The following is a 16,555-nucleotide window of genomic DNA, read 5'->3' as shown; positions in this document are numbered from 1 at the left end:
GGGGGGGGTGGAGGGGGGCGGCAGCAGTTAGCGTAATGGCTATGTCGCTGGACTCCCATGTAGTCGACCGCGATTCGAGTCCCAGACCTAGTGGCTTAAAACTCATGCCGGGCGCATGTGCGTGCGTGCCCAAGGTCCCAAGAGGAGAATGGAGGAGAAGGGATTGCAGTGTAGCCATCCCCCCTGGGGGGTGATTTCTTGCTTTCTGTCTCTCTGTCTCTCTCTGTCTGGCGAGCACACGCGCCCTATAGGAAAAACCTCTCCAAAATAAATAAATAAATAAATAAATAAATAAATAAATAAATAAATAAATAAAAAGGCATAAACTGGTATAAAATAATGAGCATTTTTAAAAAGTGCTAGGAAGTTCTACATTTTAATTTCTCTATTCAGTCAGGTTGTCTGGCTCATGGAAGATTCATGGATATTTAGGTATTCTTGGAAGAAGGCCAAGTAAGTGTAGTAGCTCTAAGTCCCACTTTCCCCTGATTATTCAAATCTGATTTCCTATAAAAATTTATCCTCCCTCCATTTCCCTTTCAGGCAGAATGGGGCCTCAACCATTGTCCCTTCAGTTACCGTTGAAGAAGTGGCTCCTTTGTGTTTTGCCCCCTGCCTTGAACACTAGCTAAGCTACCTCACTGATGACCAGCTCTTGCTAGCTGTAGTACATTGTCACCTGATAGCTATTGATCTCAAAGTGTTCACACCCAGAGTCTTTCTACACCTCCAGCAGTATCTCATTATTACACTAAACAATTTTTGGTACCTGCATTTCCCCAACTAATAGGAAGAAATACTACTACAAGTAAATTTTCTACTTTCATCTAAAGACCTTATACCTCTAAAAACACATCTATAGCCTTCAGGCACTTTCCCAGAACTACAGGTTGGGTTAATACTCTCTTTCAACCTCCCGGGCCACGCTGTGAACTGACCACACTTCCTTGAAAGTATTAGTTTAGATGGGTGTCTCTTCGACATTTAGAATGTGAACTGCAGAAAGATAGAGGCTGTGATTCATTGGTCTTTGAAACAATAGCTCCTGGCACAGAGTCTGGCAATTAAAGATGATCAAAAATATTTTTGGACAAGAACGGTCTACAAGTAACTATAGCTAACTTCTCTAGGGAACATTGAAGATGAGAGCCCTGCCTCAATTGCTTAAGTGTCATTGGAGAATCTGGTTTTTTATGTTCTTTTTTTTTTCATTTTTTAAAAAATTTCTTATAGGGTGCATACACTAGCTGGAGAGGGGAAGAGAGGAAAGAGAGAGGGAAAAAGTGAGAAAGTACCCCCGCAGAGGGCATGCTCATACTACAATCCATTCTCCTCCATTTTCCTCTTGAAATTTTGGGCACCCATGCAGATACCTGGCATTTTCTTCAAGCCCCTGAGTTCAGGACTCAAACTATGCTGTCAACCACGTGAGATACAGTGCCTTAACTACCATGACACCAACTGGCCCAAGAATCCAGTTTTCAGTTATGACAATAAATTTTAGTTTGCTATGCCAATTGCTCAAGTTTAACTTGGAGAATTCAGTTTTCAATCATGATAACAATTTTGAAAATGTGGTTACAACTGCCTACATGTAATAACCACAAATGGAGGGGATGGCAGGTGGCGGGGGTGGTTAAGGGCACTGGACTCCCACATGGCTCACCATGGTTTGAGTCCCAGACGTCGCAGCTTGCTTTCTCACTCTCTCTCTCTCTCTCTCTCTCTTTCTCTCTCTCTCTCTTTCTCTGTCTGTCCCTCTCTGGTCAAATTAAAATTAATAAATAAATAAAGTTAAATGAAATAATTCTAAAAAAATAAAATCACAAAAAAGTTTCCCCAAAGCAAAATTGCTTGGGGCTCTTGAAGCAAGTGCTATTACTAGATATCCTGGCCCATGCCTCTTTCCAGTCCTCATAGATTCTTGCATCTACATGTCTACCACTTGAGCCCTCAGAAAGAGGGGAGATTTCACTGAAGGGAGCCAATTTCTCCTTCTGAAATCTCACATTGTAGTTTCATTTAGATTATCAGATGACTACATAAGAATATACGACTGATAGATTTAAGTGCTATTTGCTATTCTACAATCTCTACCTGACCTACAAACAAATTATGAAATGGCAGCGTAGCGTAGAATGTTCTTCAGTTGCCATTGCTCAAACCTAATCCTCCAGGTCAATGTTTCTTAAGGAGCATGAATGGATTCCAATGATGTCCATTGATTTCCCTCTAACATTATATACCAAATTTTTCTGGGACAAGGGCCCATGGCTTTCATTAGATTCTCAAAGTCGCTTGTGACTCCACAGACAGTTAAATACCACTGCAACTTATCTTCTAGTCCTAGCAATCAAAATCTAGCAGAAGATTCGCAATCTTCATACCTAGAATTCTCCAGCATTCACATAATAATAATAATAATAATAATAATAATAATACTGATGATATCAATAATCCCATGGTTAGCATACATTGAACATTTACTGTATGGCAGCTGCTATTTCTAGTTTCTTGTAAGAATTTTATCATTTAATCTTCACAACACCCTCTAGGGTGATGCTGTTATTATCCTTATTTTAGATATAAGGAAACTGAGACCAAGGAAAACTAAATACTTCTTCTATAATTTATGACATTAGGAAGCTTACTAGCAAATTTTGACTATGAAATAACAGGTTTTGGAAAAATAAGAAGAATGAAAGAATTCTTGTACTGCCATATTTTAAAAGCAGTAATATTTTTTAACTTTAGAAAGCATACAAGGGGACTTTGGAAAGTTCATGAAAAAAATGGAATTAAAGTATAAGTTTATTTAGTGCAAAAATATTTCAAAATCCATGCATAATCTTTTCATAATACTTATTGTCCATAAACTTTTTGAAGCCCCATCATATGCTATCTGAAGATATTATACCAATAAGAAAGTCCATATGGGGCCAGCAGGAGATGATGGTTAAAGCGGTTAAAGCACTGGACCCACATGGCTGACCACAGTTCAGGTCCTGGACCCGGGGGCTTGAAAATCACATCAGGTGCATGTGTGCCCCAAATTCTGAAAGGAATGGAATTTAGAGGAGAAGGGATTGCAGCATGGCCATCCTCCTGGCGGGGGGGTGAGGGGGAGAGTAAGGGGAGGGTGATTTCTCACTTTCTCTCTCTCTCCATCTCTCTCCAGAAAGCACATGTGCCCTATGACAAAAAACTAAAAAAGAAAAGAAAAGAAAGTCTATATCTGTTAAAAAAAAATCTTAATCTATGTATTTTTTTTTGGCGCTGCCTATTTAAATATCCCCCTTTTTTTTTTTTTTGAGGTGCTCTGAGAAACAGATATTAATCCAGCCCTCCTTGTCACTGCTTGAGATAAATACTGATCATAATCTTGTTTTACATGAATATTTCTGCTATGTAATATTTATATGCTGTGTATCCCTGTCACTGCTTTTGATCTCAAAGTGTTCACACCCAGAGTCTTTCTACACCTCCAGCAGTATCTCATTATTACACTAAACAATTTTTGGTACCTGCATTTCCCCAACTAATAGGAAGAAATACTACTACAAGTAAATTTTCTACTTTCATCTAAAGACCTTATACCTCTAAAAACACATCTATAGCCTTCAGGCACTTTCCCAGAACTACAGGTTGGGTTAATACTCTCTTTCAACCTCCCGGGCCACGCTGTGAACTGACCACACTTCCTTGAAAGTATTAGTTTAGATGGGTGTCTCTTCGACATTTAGAATGTGAACTGCAGAAAGATAGAGGCTGTGATTCATTGGTCTTTGAAACAATAGCTCCTGGCACAGAGTCTGGCAATTAAAGATGATCAAAAATATTTTTGGACAAGAACGGTCTACAAGTAACTATAGCTAACTTCTCTAGGGAACATTGAAGATGAGAGCCCTGCCTCAATTGCTTAAGTGTCATTGGAGAATCTGGTTTTTTATGTTCTTTTTTTTTTCATTTTTTAAAAAATTTCTTATAGGGTGCATACACTAGCTGGAGAGGGGAAGAGAGGAAAGAGAGAGGGAAAAAGTGAGAAAGTACCCCCGCAGAGGGCATGCTCATACTACAATCCATTCTCCTCCATTTTCCTCTTGAAATTTTGGGCACCCATGCAGATACCTGGCATTTTCTTCAAGCCCCTGAGTTCAGGACTCAAACTATGCTGTCAACCACGTGAGATACAGTGCCTTAACTACCATGACACCAACTGGCCCAAGAATCCAGTTTTCAGTTATGACAATAAATTTTAGTTTGCTATGCCAATTGCTCAAGTTTAACTTGGAGAATTCAGTTTTCAATCATGATAACAATTTTGAAAATGTGGTTACAACTGCCTACATGTAATAACCACAAATGGAGGGGATGGCAGGTGGCGGGGGTGGTTAAGGGCACTGGACTCCCACATGGCTCACCATGGTTTGAGTCCCAGACGTCGCAGCTTGCTTTCTCACTCTCTCTCTCTCTCTCTCTCTCTTTCTCTCTCTCTCTCTTTCTCTGTCTGTCCCTCTCTGGTCAAATTAAAATTAATAAATAAATAAAGTTAAATGAAATAATTCTAAAAAAATAAAATCACAAAAAAGTTTCCCCAAAGCAAAATTGCTTGGGGCTCTTGAAGCAAGTGCTATTACTAGATATCCTGGCCCATGCCTCTTTCCAGTCCTCATAGATTCTTGCATCTACATGTCTACCACTTGAGCCCTCAGAAAGAGGGGAGATTTCACTGAAGGGAGCCAATTTCTCCTTCTGAAATCTCACATTGTAGTTTCATTTAGATTATCAGATGACTACATAAGAATATACGACTGATAGATTTAAGTGCTATTTGCTATTCTACAATCTCTACCTGACCTACAAACAAATTATGAAATGGCAGCGTAGCGTAGAATGTTCTTCAGTTGCCATTGCTCAAACCTAATCCTCCAGGTCAATGTTTCTTAAGGAGCATGAATGGATTCCAATGATGTCCATTGATTTCCCTCTAACATTATATACCAAATTTTTCTGGGACAAGGGCCCATGGCTTTCATTAGATTCTCAAAGTCGCTTGTGACTCCACAGACAGTTAAATACCACTGCAACTTATCTTCTAGTCCTAGCAATCAAAATCTAGCAGAAGATTCGCAATCTTCATACCTAGAATTTTCCAGCATTCACATAATAATAATAATAATAATAATAATAATAATACTGATGATATCAATAATCCCATGGTTAGCATACATTGAACATTTACTGTATGGCAGCTGCTATTGCAAGTTTCTTGTAAGAATTTTATCATTTAATCTTCACAACACCCTCTAGGGTGATGCTGTTATTATCCTTATTTTAGATATAAGGAAACTGAGACCAAGGAAAACTAAATACTTCTTCTATAATTTATGACATTAGGAAGCTTACTAGCAAATTTTGACTATGAAATAACAGGTTTTGGAAAAATAAGAAGAATGAAAGAATTCTTGTACTGCCATATTTTAAAAGCAGTAATATTTTTTAACTTTAGAAAGCATACAAGGGGACTTTGGAAAGTTCATGAAAAAAATGGAATTAAAGTATAAGTTTATTTAGTGCAAAAATATTTCAAAATCCATGCATAATCTTTTCATAATACTTATTGTCCATAAACTTTTTGAAGCCCCATCATATGCTATCTGAAGATATTATACCAATAAGAAAGTCCATATGGGGCCAGCAGGAGATGATGGTTAAAGCGGTTAAAGCACTGGACCCACATGGCTGACCACAGTTCAGGTCCTGGACCCGGGGGCTTGAAAATCACATCAGGTGCATGTGTGCCCCAAATTCTGAAAGGAATTTAGAGGAGAAGGGATTGCAGCATGGCCATCCTCCTGGCGGGGGGGTGAGGGGGAGAGTAAGGGGAGGGTGATTTCTCACTTTCTCTCTCTCTCCATCTCTCTCCAGAAAGCACATGTGCCCTATGACAAAAAACTAAAAAAGAAAAGAAAAGAAAGTCTATATCTGTTAAAAAAAAATCTTAATCTATGTATCACATATTTTCAGAGGTCACACAGATTTTTATATTTGGCACTGCCTATGTAAATATCCCTCTTTTTTTTTTTTTTGAGGTGCTCTGAGAAACAGATATTAATCCAGCCCTCCTTGTCACTGCTTGAGATAAATACTGATCATAATCTTGTTTTACATGAATATTTCTGCTATGTAATATTTATATGCTGTGTATCCCTGTCACTGCTTTAATTTATGCTCAGTCTCCTAGGGAATGAGGAAATATCTGTACATCCTTCCTGTCACTACACAGAGGTGGGAAGTACAGGCGCCATTTCTCTGCTGGTCTGGGTGGCAAGAACTGAAATGAAAATGCAGCCATTCGTCACAGAAACCCAGCTCTCATCCCCATAGCTTTGCTGAACCAGGGGATGTTAGGAGGAACTCGAAATGAGTATTGAAAAAAAATAAAAATCTGTTTATTTCCGGAGGGGGATAAACTTCCTAGTGACACCACTAAAAGGAATGTAAGATAAAACTGTAGTGTGAACAACAATGTTCTTTCCAAAAGTAATTCACAGATAGAGCTATAATGTTCTGGTGTGGAGCCTCAATCCCTCGTACTAAGGCGTTGGTAAAAATGATCAACTGAGTAAGCGTAGGGAAATAACTCTGTCGGCTTCTGTTCACATTCTGCTCCTTTATCGTTTTGCTTCTGTACCATGCAGCAATCATTTTGTTTGCCACAAGCCAGTGCTCACCACTTAGTCATAATTCCCTATCTTAGAACCTATGTGCTCTTTCACTCAGCCGTTACCAGGGAGCAGGTACTAATGCTCCAGTAACCATTGTAGAGAGGTTGTCAATGTTTAATTTGATTTGCTGGAGTTAGAGCAGGGAACTAAACACTATCTCTGATACCAGCATTTCAAAACGTGTGATTTACTCTATAGTGTTTACATCAACAGTGCTTCTATTTCACTGTTCATGGTATTTTTTAAAATAAAAATTTTTATTTACTCATTCATTTATTTTAATTTGACCAGAGAGAGAGAAAGAGAGAGAGAGAGACAAAGTCAGAAAGCAAGCCACCAGGTCCGTGCCTTGACCATCATGCCACCTGCTGGTCCCCATGGTATTTGAAAAAAAAAAAATATGCTGTGCTGTTGGGACCAGCAGATGTCTTAACGGTTATGTCTCTGGACTCCCATGTTGTCAACCACGGTTTGAGTCATGAACTTGGCAGCTTAAAACTCATGCTGAGCACATGTGCGTGTGTGCCAAAAATCCCATGAGGAGAATGAAGGAGAAGGGACTGCAGCATGGTCATCCCCAGGGGAATGATTTTTCTCTTTCTCTCTCTCTGTCTCTCTGGAGAACACAAGCACTCTATAGCAAAAATCTCTCTCTCTCTCAAAAAAAAAAAAAAAAGGCTATGCTGTTGAAAATGATGAATCTAGTAATCTAGTATTATCTTTGATTGGATGACAAAGCATGCCTCCTTTGACAATCCATGTTATGCCTCACAAAGATGGACAATTGTAAGAAAAAAATGATAAAATAAAGTAGAGAAAAACATCTATCCTGTTGATGGAGCTTGAAGTAAAGAGCTTGACCAGTGCCCATCTTGCTGAACTAGCCTCTGAGGTTGCTTTTAAAATACATCTTTCTCTTTTTGTGCTACAGCTCTGAGTTGAAGGTCTTATAGACCACTTTGTGTATTCGAGAAACTATCCAAATTCAAGTTATTCCTGGGTATTTAAATCTCATGAAATTTCTCTCACATTACATTCTATCCCATGCTGTCCTTACTCCATTCCCTCACAACACAAACCTCCTTGTTCCTGGATTCCCTTCCTTGGTGATAGACATTAGCATCCACCGATTACACAAGTCAGGAACCTTGAGGTCCTATTGACCCTCACCCTTCCTTGATCCCTACAGCTTTTTTCTTTCTTTCTTTCTTTCTTTCTTTCTTTCTTTCTTTCTTTCTTTCTTTCTTTCTTTCTTTTTTTTTTAGAGAGAGAGCATTTTGCTATAGGGCACATGCACTCACCAGAGAGTCAGAGACAGAAAAATAGAAAGCGAGAAATCCCCCCCAGGAGAGACGGCCACATTGCATTCCCTTCTCTTCCTTTCTCCTCTTGTAATTTTGGGCACACATGTACATGCACCTGGCATAAGTTGTAAACTGCTGGGTCAAGGACTCGAACCTCATTCATCCATGTGGGAGTCCAGCAATGTAACCATTACACCATCTGTTGGTCCCATCCTAATTGTTTTCTAAGTTAGGAAAGTTTCCTCGTTAATGTCTGGAGTCCATGCATTTCAGTCCCTTGTGTATTTTTTATATGTGGCTTGGTCAGTTACCTGTTCCCCCCAAATCCATCCTACCCCTATTACTTGAGCTCCTGTTTAGCATCTAATTCTCAGCCGCCTTTGAAGTTAGCTGTGGACATTGATAAGCTCTTGCCTGTGGCACGTGAACTTGAGCAAGCCAGTGATGACTTTAAGAGAACACTCCTTCCTCTTCCACCAGCTGAATGCAGACCAGATAAAATCCTTGAGAAGCAGTTTCCAAACTGTCTCACTGAACCCTTAGTGGCTGAGTAATCTTTTTACAGCATTGCCAGGCCACATATAGTGCCAGTAGTTCAATTTATTGAATAGGGCCAAACAACACAGTGTATGCTTTATTCTAAGAACTTATTCACCATTTGAAAAAAACACATATAAACTAAAAAAACAAAATATGTCTATTTCATGCTTAACCACAGTACTTAGTAATGGTATGTGTATGCTTGTTAGACATCACACAACTTCTTGAAACCCTCAAATCAAATTAAACATTGATAATCTCATATCCTGTTACACACTGATCTTCATGTGGAAATTTTTTTGTTTGTTTATCATCATGGTAATTGCCAAAAACCTAGCTTTGGAAAGATATGGCATCAATCAAATCAACATAATGTGAGCTAATGTTGAACTGAACTACCTCAAGCTAGTAGGTGGTGTTGTGTCCAACAGATAATGAGCATGGCTGTGTTTTCCTCTAGAATGTAAAATGTCCCATGGATATCCTATGAATTCACCAGGGAACCTTGGGGTACCTCAGTGAGTCTGGTAAACAGAATCTCAAGGGGTGACAGAGTCACAAAATGGAAAATGATTCCCCGAATCTCTATGTGGAAAGAAGCTGACTGATTATCAAAATTATCTACCTTAGACTTATATGTGAGTAGACTAAATTCCCATTGTATTTGAGCCATTATTCATTTTTGTACTTGTTAATTTAACCTAACCCAGCTTAATTAATACATTGTATTACTACAGTGGTCTTCCGGTGGAAGGCAATGCCTTCCTTTCCAGCACTTCATGCCACTATTACTGAAAACATCGCTTCATACTAACATGCTAACCTTTTCTAAAACTCAAATCTTAGCATTTCCCTAGGATCCTTAATGGTCTAATCTCTTTACTTCCCGGTCTGTTTCCTACCAAGCTCTCCTCACATACCAAACCCTAAATCAGATTCTCTCAATCTTGGTTACATGTTAGAATCACCTGAAGAATTATAAATCAGTCAATCAATCATTCAATCAATCAATCAATACTAGTTCCCCACTGACAATGATTCTGATGTAATTAAAATTATCTAAATGAGGGACCAGCAGATGGTGTAATGGTTATGTCACTGTACTCCCACAGTCTACTGTGATTCAGACCCAGTGACTTAAAACTCATGCCAGGCATGTGTGCATGCATGCCCAAGATCCCAAGAGAAAAATGGAGGAGAAGGGATTGTGGTGTGGCCACTCCCCCTCGGGGGGGGGGATGATTTATTGCTTTCTGTCTCTCTGTCTCTCCAACAAGTGCACATGCCCTATAACAAAAATCTCTTTCTAAATAAAAAGAAAAATTATCTAAATGAGGGACCAGTAGATGGTATAGCAGTTGTGTCACTAGGCTCCCACATGACTGATATGGTTCAAGTCCTGGACTCAGTGCCTTGAAACTCATGCGAAGTGTTTGTACATGTGTTCTCAAGATCCTGGGAGGAGAATGGAGAAGAGATTGTAGCGTGGCCATGCCCCCAGCAGGTGATTTCTCACTTTCCCTCTCACTATCTCTGTCTCTCTGTCTCGATCTCTTTCTCTCTCTCCAGCAAGCACATGCACCCTAAGGGGAAAAAAAAAAAAAACTCTTAAAAAATAATGAAATAAACCCTTATTTATTCGTATGAATTTTTCACAATTCTTTTGCTTTTTTAAAAACTTTAAAAAACTTTTAATTTTTTAAAATCTTTCTAGGGTTCAGTAATTATGAAGATTAAACTACAGCCCCAAAGAAAAAGAGTAAACCACTAAGTCCCATTGTGTCAGTGAGATTCTTTTTGGTTGTGTTGAGCAAGTAATGGTACAGATGTAAACCTGCCATTTCTTTTCTAAGACAATTAAATATCGTGATTAAAGAAAACGTCAAATCCAGAATCATCCATTCCTTGCCAGTTGGGCATCATCTGCTCTCTGTGCTGCTTGCTAATTTGGAAAGACTACAATGCTTGCCACAAGGTCCTTTTCATTTGGGGAGGGATAATTGCAATTTAAATCACAAAATAAAGAAATTGTCAGTACACACTGACTTACCCAATTTCCACCATTTTACTGCAGTGTTTGTGCAGTAAGCGTTGATATGTAAGTGAACTCATGCAAATGAATGCATCTATCTTCATTTCTCTTTGCCATTAGGTCATTATGCAGACATTAAACACCAAAAGAGACATAAAATGATTGATTAATCGAGTGGGGAATGTAGAAGGCAAACTCCAGAAGCAGGTTCCTTCCCCTCCAGATTGCGTCTTCTCTCCCACCTCCTTTGGAAACACCCATAAAAGATTTTGTCAGTTCTTCAGAACTATGGACACTTACTGGCAGTTACCATCCTTATGATTCAGTGCTTTTTTTTTTTTTTGGCAGTAATATACAATCTTTACTCCTGAGTTTTACCTAATTTGTATTCCTTCTTCCATCTGCTCTGCTCAGCAAATGCTGATCGATAAGGTACAGCAAATTGGACAGAAGATAGAATTGTGAAATAGATGTTGTCTTGGGAACGTCAACTGTTCGGTTTACAGTACTGCCCGGACCATCTCCTCTACAGCTGCCTCCCCATGACTCACACATACTGTGGCAGCATCTGTGACCTTGCCTCTGTGCCTCGTCTATAAGCTTCTTGAAGATAACAGCCATACCTTTTCCATCTTTGAGTTTCATTGTTTTTCTCATAGTAGGCATTCAATAAATACTTGAATCAACCAAGGTGAAAGTACTCAATTAACTGTTGCATAAATATTTTCTTTCATGTTATTAAAAATTGTTCTAAAGAAAGATTTGACATATTCTTAAATGAGAGAATAATTCACTATGACCAGATTACACAATCAAATTCAACTGAATTTGTAGATTCAAGCTTCTGTAGAATTTTAGCATTTAACCGGAAGCCTACGAAAGACCTTTCTTTCTAGAGAAACTGCATCATTCTCCTCCCATAAGGCTACTCCTGTGTACTGGTATCCTATTTTGTTTTGGAAACTTGCCCTTGAAAACCCGAGTACAAATAAAGTTTTTATAAATCAAAACATCCCACATACATGGTATTATTATTTCTTCATTGCTTCTTAGTGAACTTCTGATTGACCTTTAAGACAGGCACTAAAAAACCATGCTTCCTACTCTACCAGTAAAGACCTGTAGTCAAATATTTAAATATATAGAATCCCTTGGGTATTACTTGAAGATGCAAACAATATTTTGGCTGGCCTAATTTTGGGCACATTATTATCTCTGTAATATGAATGGATACCATCTACCCTGTCTTCTTGGTTACCTTAATTATTAACTGTATTTTTAAATAATTTATACCTAGCCATTTGACAACTAAGAATTTATAGGCGTTATTTGTTAAGTTCACGTATCAGTTGGGCCTAAGTATGTTTTTATGGGATGTACTATGTGGGGGGAGCTGTTTTGCTTTAAAGAGCACAACTGAAATGCTCACAGTGATAGTCTTTTGTGACAAATGCTGCTGATAAATGATATAAAAGGTCCTCTCCTTTTATGCACTTGACAAGAATTATGATTCTTGAATTTCAATCCTTATTTGGCCTCTCATTCAAAATGTAGTAGAGAAAGCTGACATCAGACATACTCAAAGACTCTTCCTTGTCTTCTACTTCAAAAGGCAATAACAACTCATGTATACAGTGTTGTGGGACTGCCGGGAAAGAGCAGGCTTCCAGGAATGGTATGCTGGAGTGCTCAAGTCTTACGACCTAACAATCTTGAAAGCCCTGCCTGGAGTGACATTCTCTGCCTGTTTAAGGAAACTAGTGACCTGTACCCATTGTCTCCCCTGCTCTCACTATATCAGAGAACGGATTATTCCCCTACCTAACATGATTTGATTTTCTCATTGACTATTGGGATAATAGAGCAGCAACAACAATTTAAAAACCTTTATGATAAGCATACACAGAGATTTTTGAACTTATAATTAACTGTATATGTAATTAAGGAAAGGACAGAGCTGTGCAAATTTTTTAAAATTTGACTTTGAAAAGGCAAGTCTGTTTTTGCATTTTAATGTGAGTCTTTGATGTTCTTGAAGTTGGTAATTCCTGAGATAAATAATCTGATTTAGAAGTAGAAAAACTGGACAGTTTCCCTGAAACCTACCCAGGAAGTATTAAAGTAATGACACATTTTGCATAGGAAAACATAGAAAATCAACTCATGGCTTTCCCGACAACCTAATGTGTATACAGAGGGGGTTACATCACAGAGAATATTTGGAATAGGATTGATCATAATTAGCCTCAGGATGAGTAAATGTTGACTCTACTCATTTTTTATTTCTAAAAAAGAAGGATATTCTTCAAGTTTCCTTACTTTCTACTTTGTTTAAAATCAAAAGATGTGAGTTTCTTCTTGGTGTTACAGACATTATTCCCACAAGATCTATGAGATTTTAGTATTTGGAAGTAGAGAATGAGAGATTTGTGGCAGTTAACCCAAACTGCTGAGGACCAACCCTTCCTTGCCATACTGTGGCATACACTGCAGGAGTTGCTACAAGAGCCATTGTCCTTTGTTTTTGAAAGACCAAAGAAAAAGTAGAGTCAGTAATAGTTTTCTTGAACCTGTAGAAAGCTCTCTTCTCCTGTCAGTTGGCTTCCTAACTTAGAATGTCCCATGAACTTTGTGTGTGGGGGGGGTGGTTCTGTATGCCTTGGTATCATTTAAACTTCTGTTCTAAACTTTAATGTTGCCTTTGGAATTACAAGAACGAACACCAGAGAAAAATCACTTGAGGACAGCAGAAAATAAAGGGTGGATGTTATTATCATTTGTACATAAGAAAATTCAGACTATTTATTGTCGACCTAGAGTGAACTGGCCCTCTGGTACCCATTTTAATAACCTCTAATGGAACATCTGCCTCAGCTTTATCTTCATGCACATCTTTATGAGATATTCTGCAAATTACAAAGGAAGGAGGCCGCAGATATCTTTTCTCATAAAGAAAAAAAAAAGTAAGAGTTTATGGGGAGGAGTCACGTAACCACACACAAAGCGACATTTGTGGGTCTACTCTCATTTAATAAGGCAAATGCTTTTCTTTTAACAGAGGAATTCAAGGGCTCCACAGTGGTTGAACTGATGAAGAAGGAAGGCACTACGCTCGGCCTGACAGTATCGGGAGGAATTGATAAGGATGGCAAGCCGAGAGTATCTAATCTACGGCAAGGAGGAATTGCTGCTAGGTAACTGCCTTTCAGGGAAATGTAGAAAAAGGAACGCGGGGTGTAATTAATTCAAAAATGAAAGCTCCATCAGAAAAGGTCACTTAATAAATAAATGACAGCTGCCATCTGCCAGGCGATGCATCCCAGCAGAAGCACAGTGGGGCGTGTTTCAGAAGCTGGTCCCAGGTCTACCCACGTGGCTATTCTGGCCTGAGCTGCAGTCGCCAGGGAGATCCTCATGTCATCTCAGGCACAGCCAGGCCCTCCAAAAGGTTTTCATTTTAAAACACCCGTATGAATCAGTCCCCAGATGTGCCACTGAACAGCAGACGGGCTGCAGTGGGAAAGAGACACTCCGATCATCCAAGTGTGAACCATGTGACCCGTCTAATGTGTGTGGAGGAAACTGCTGGCAAGGGAAAGTGTTAGCCTAGAGAGAGCAGGAGACCCAGCTATGAGTTTCTCAGTAAACAAATGAAGTTTGCCCCATGTTTTCTCTGCTAGTCTACTTGTGAGTTTCCTTTCTCCAAGACAATGGCATGCTTTCCAAAAGAGGATCAGAGGACTTCTCACTCTGTCCTGCTTCCCTCAAACTGGAAACTGCCCCAGATATGGACAAAGGCAGGAAGAAGGTCCTGAGTGGGGTAGGAGTGGACTTGCTCTATAGGCACATTCCAAATTTGTCTTAGAAAGAGGATGGAATGATCTGGTTTTCTTAATAGTAAGGTGAATATACCTTAAATGTTGGATACCAGTATTCCCCTCCACTCGATTTCCAGTTCAATTTTAGAGTTCTTGTATTATGAAGTGTCATCTGAAATAACGATTGTTTTTGATGTGCAACCTGTTCACACAATTTACAAGCTTAATCCAATTGCTTGTGCCATAACCTGGAGGCAGTTATTAGGACAGGCTGATGTGAACAGAAGCACATTAATCTGCTTTCTTAGGCCTTAAGAGGCTTCCTTTCCATACCAGTAACCTTCTTTATTTTGTAACAGTCATGAGCAATCCATGATGATACGGCTTTAAAAGTCCTCAGAGCTTTCTCATACCTAGCCCTTAAGCTAGTGTGAGTGGAGGGACAATGTCATTTTCAGTTGTATTAATGCTGTAATTAAAAGTACTGTTCCAGTTATACAGAGTATTAGAAAGTACCAAGTATCCATTACTTAAAGCCCTACCATTTGACAGGTAGTAAATCAAAATAATTAAAGATAAGATCTCTGCCCTAAAGGGATTTATAATCTATTAGGTGAGATAAGGTATAAAAAAACCCAGAAGTTTGGGAGTGATGATAGCATTGTAATAGTAAAAAGCAACAACACAGGGGCTGTCACAGAGCACTGGGCAGGTAAGTTGTCCAAGTGTCAGTAAACCCGAGGTAGGAGGGATGCATGTACTGCAGGCTGGAGGGGTTTAGGAAAGCTCTCCAAAGGACAAATGATTGGAGTTGGATTTATATAAAATAAATGCATTTGGTATTTCCATTTCAGGAGAAAATATGGTTGAAGGTCTTTTTCAGTGAGTAGAATTTTAACTCCTATCATTGTTTTTGTTGCCTACTCTTGGTTTAGACGGAGAGTTTGACTAAAAGCTCAAAAGCAGCCAAAGTTCTATTATGGGGGTAAAGAGAGATGAGACTGTTATTGAAACTCAATACTTGCATTGTCATTTCTTCTTCAGTATTACTCTTTTTATCCATCCTGTGATAAGCAGTAAATAGCAAGTAAGCTGACTCTTGCCTTGATCCTGGATAGACTCTCAGGAAGAGTATGAACATGTGGAATATTCAAAAGGCAGGCAACAAAAATGATACAGAATAAAAAGAAAAGGACTTGTGTGTAGGATCTCTCCATCCCCAGAGAACCAACCCTTCAAGAATAGAAAGTTTAAAAAGTGTTTCTCTTTATTTTATTTATTTATTTATTTAGAGAGATTTTTGCTATAAGGTATATGTACTCTCCAGAAAGACAGAGAGGTGGAGAGAAAGTGAGAAATTGCCCCTGGAGGGGATGGGCACATTGCAATCTCTTTTCCTCCATTCTCTTCTCGGGCTTTCGGGCTTATATACACATGCACCCAGTGAGGGTTCAGGCCACTGGATTCTGGGACTCGAACCACAATTGACCAAGTGGGAGTCCAACACTTCAACCACACACCACCTGCTGGTCCCCTCTTTATTTTGTTTTATGATTCTGGAGCTGGTGAGCCACATGGTGGTAACACAATATTTTTCAGTGCTGGACCCACATGAGAAAGTCCTGGATTTGTGTGCAGAGACCTGATTTTACACACTAGGCAAGCACACATGCCCTTGGTCTGGGCTGACTAAGGCTGGGGGTGGATTGTGGCATGGGGACCCTGTTGTGGTTTCCTGTCTCTCTATTTCTCTGTCTCCTTTCCTATCTCTCTCTTGAATTAAATAAATACTTTTTAGAAATCCATTTTTTTAAAAAACATGAGGCAAACTTTAGGAAAATATTAGACACAGAGGCAGACCTAGGACTTACAAAGTCGTGAGTAAAGAGATCTGCTTTCAGCTTTGACCTCTGTTAGGAAGTCCTTGAGGCTTCCATGTGTATCCATGAAGGGCAAGTGGGACATACTTGCACAGTCAGACTGGCCTGTGGAGAGGACGGGCCTGCTGAAGCCAATTGTCTGTGTTGCAGAAGTGACCAGCTGGATGTGGGCGACTACATCAAAGCAGTGAATGGGATCAACCTGGCCAAGTTCCGCCATGACGAGATCATCAGCTTGCTGAAGAATGTTGGG

The 16,555-nt window shown here is 39.3% G+C and overlaps 1 protein-coding gene across 1 annotated transcript in view; it reads left to right on the top strand.

Moving 5' to 3' along the window:
- GRIP1 (glutamate receptor interacting protein 1) overlaps nt 1-16,555 on the top strand; it is a 236,442-nt gene that overhangs the window by 76,089 nt on the left and 143,798 nt on the right. The window contains exons 4-5 of the mRNA XM_027771356.1: nt 13,663-13,798; nt 16,453-16,554. Of these exons, the coding sequence (XP_027627157.1) occupies nt 13,663-13,798; nt 16,453-16,554 (238 nt within the window). The remainder of the gene's footprint in view (nt 1-13,662; nt 13,799-16,452; nt 16,555) is intronic.

The sequence above is a fragment of the Tupaia chinensis genome, unplaced genomic scaffold (assembly GCF_000334495.1).
Source record: "Tupaia chinensis unplaced genomic scaffold, TupChi_1.0 Scaffold000208_1, whole genome shotgun sequence".
NCBI lineage: Eukaryota > Metazoa > Chordata > Mammalia > Scandentia > Tupaiidae > Tupaia > Tupaia belangeri.
The sequence above is the reverse complement of the archived record's forward strand: the minus strand, read 5'-3'. Positions and strand labels throughout refer to the sequence as shown.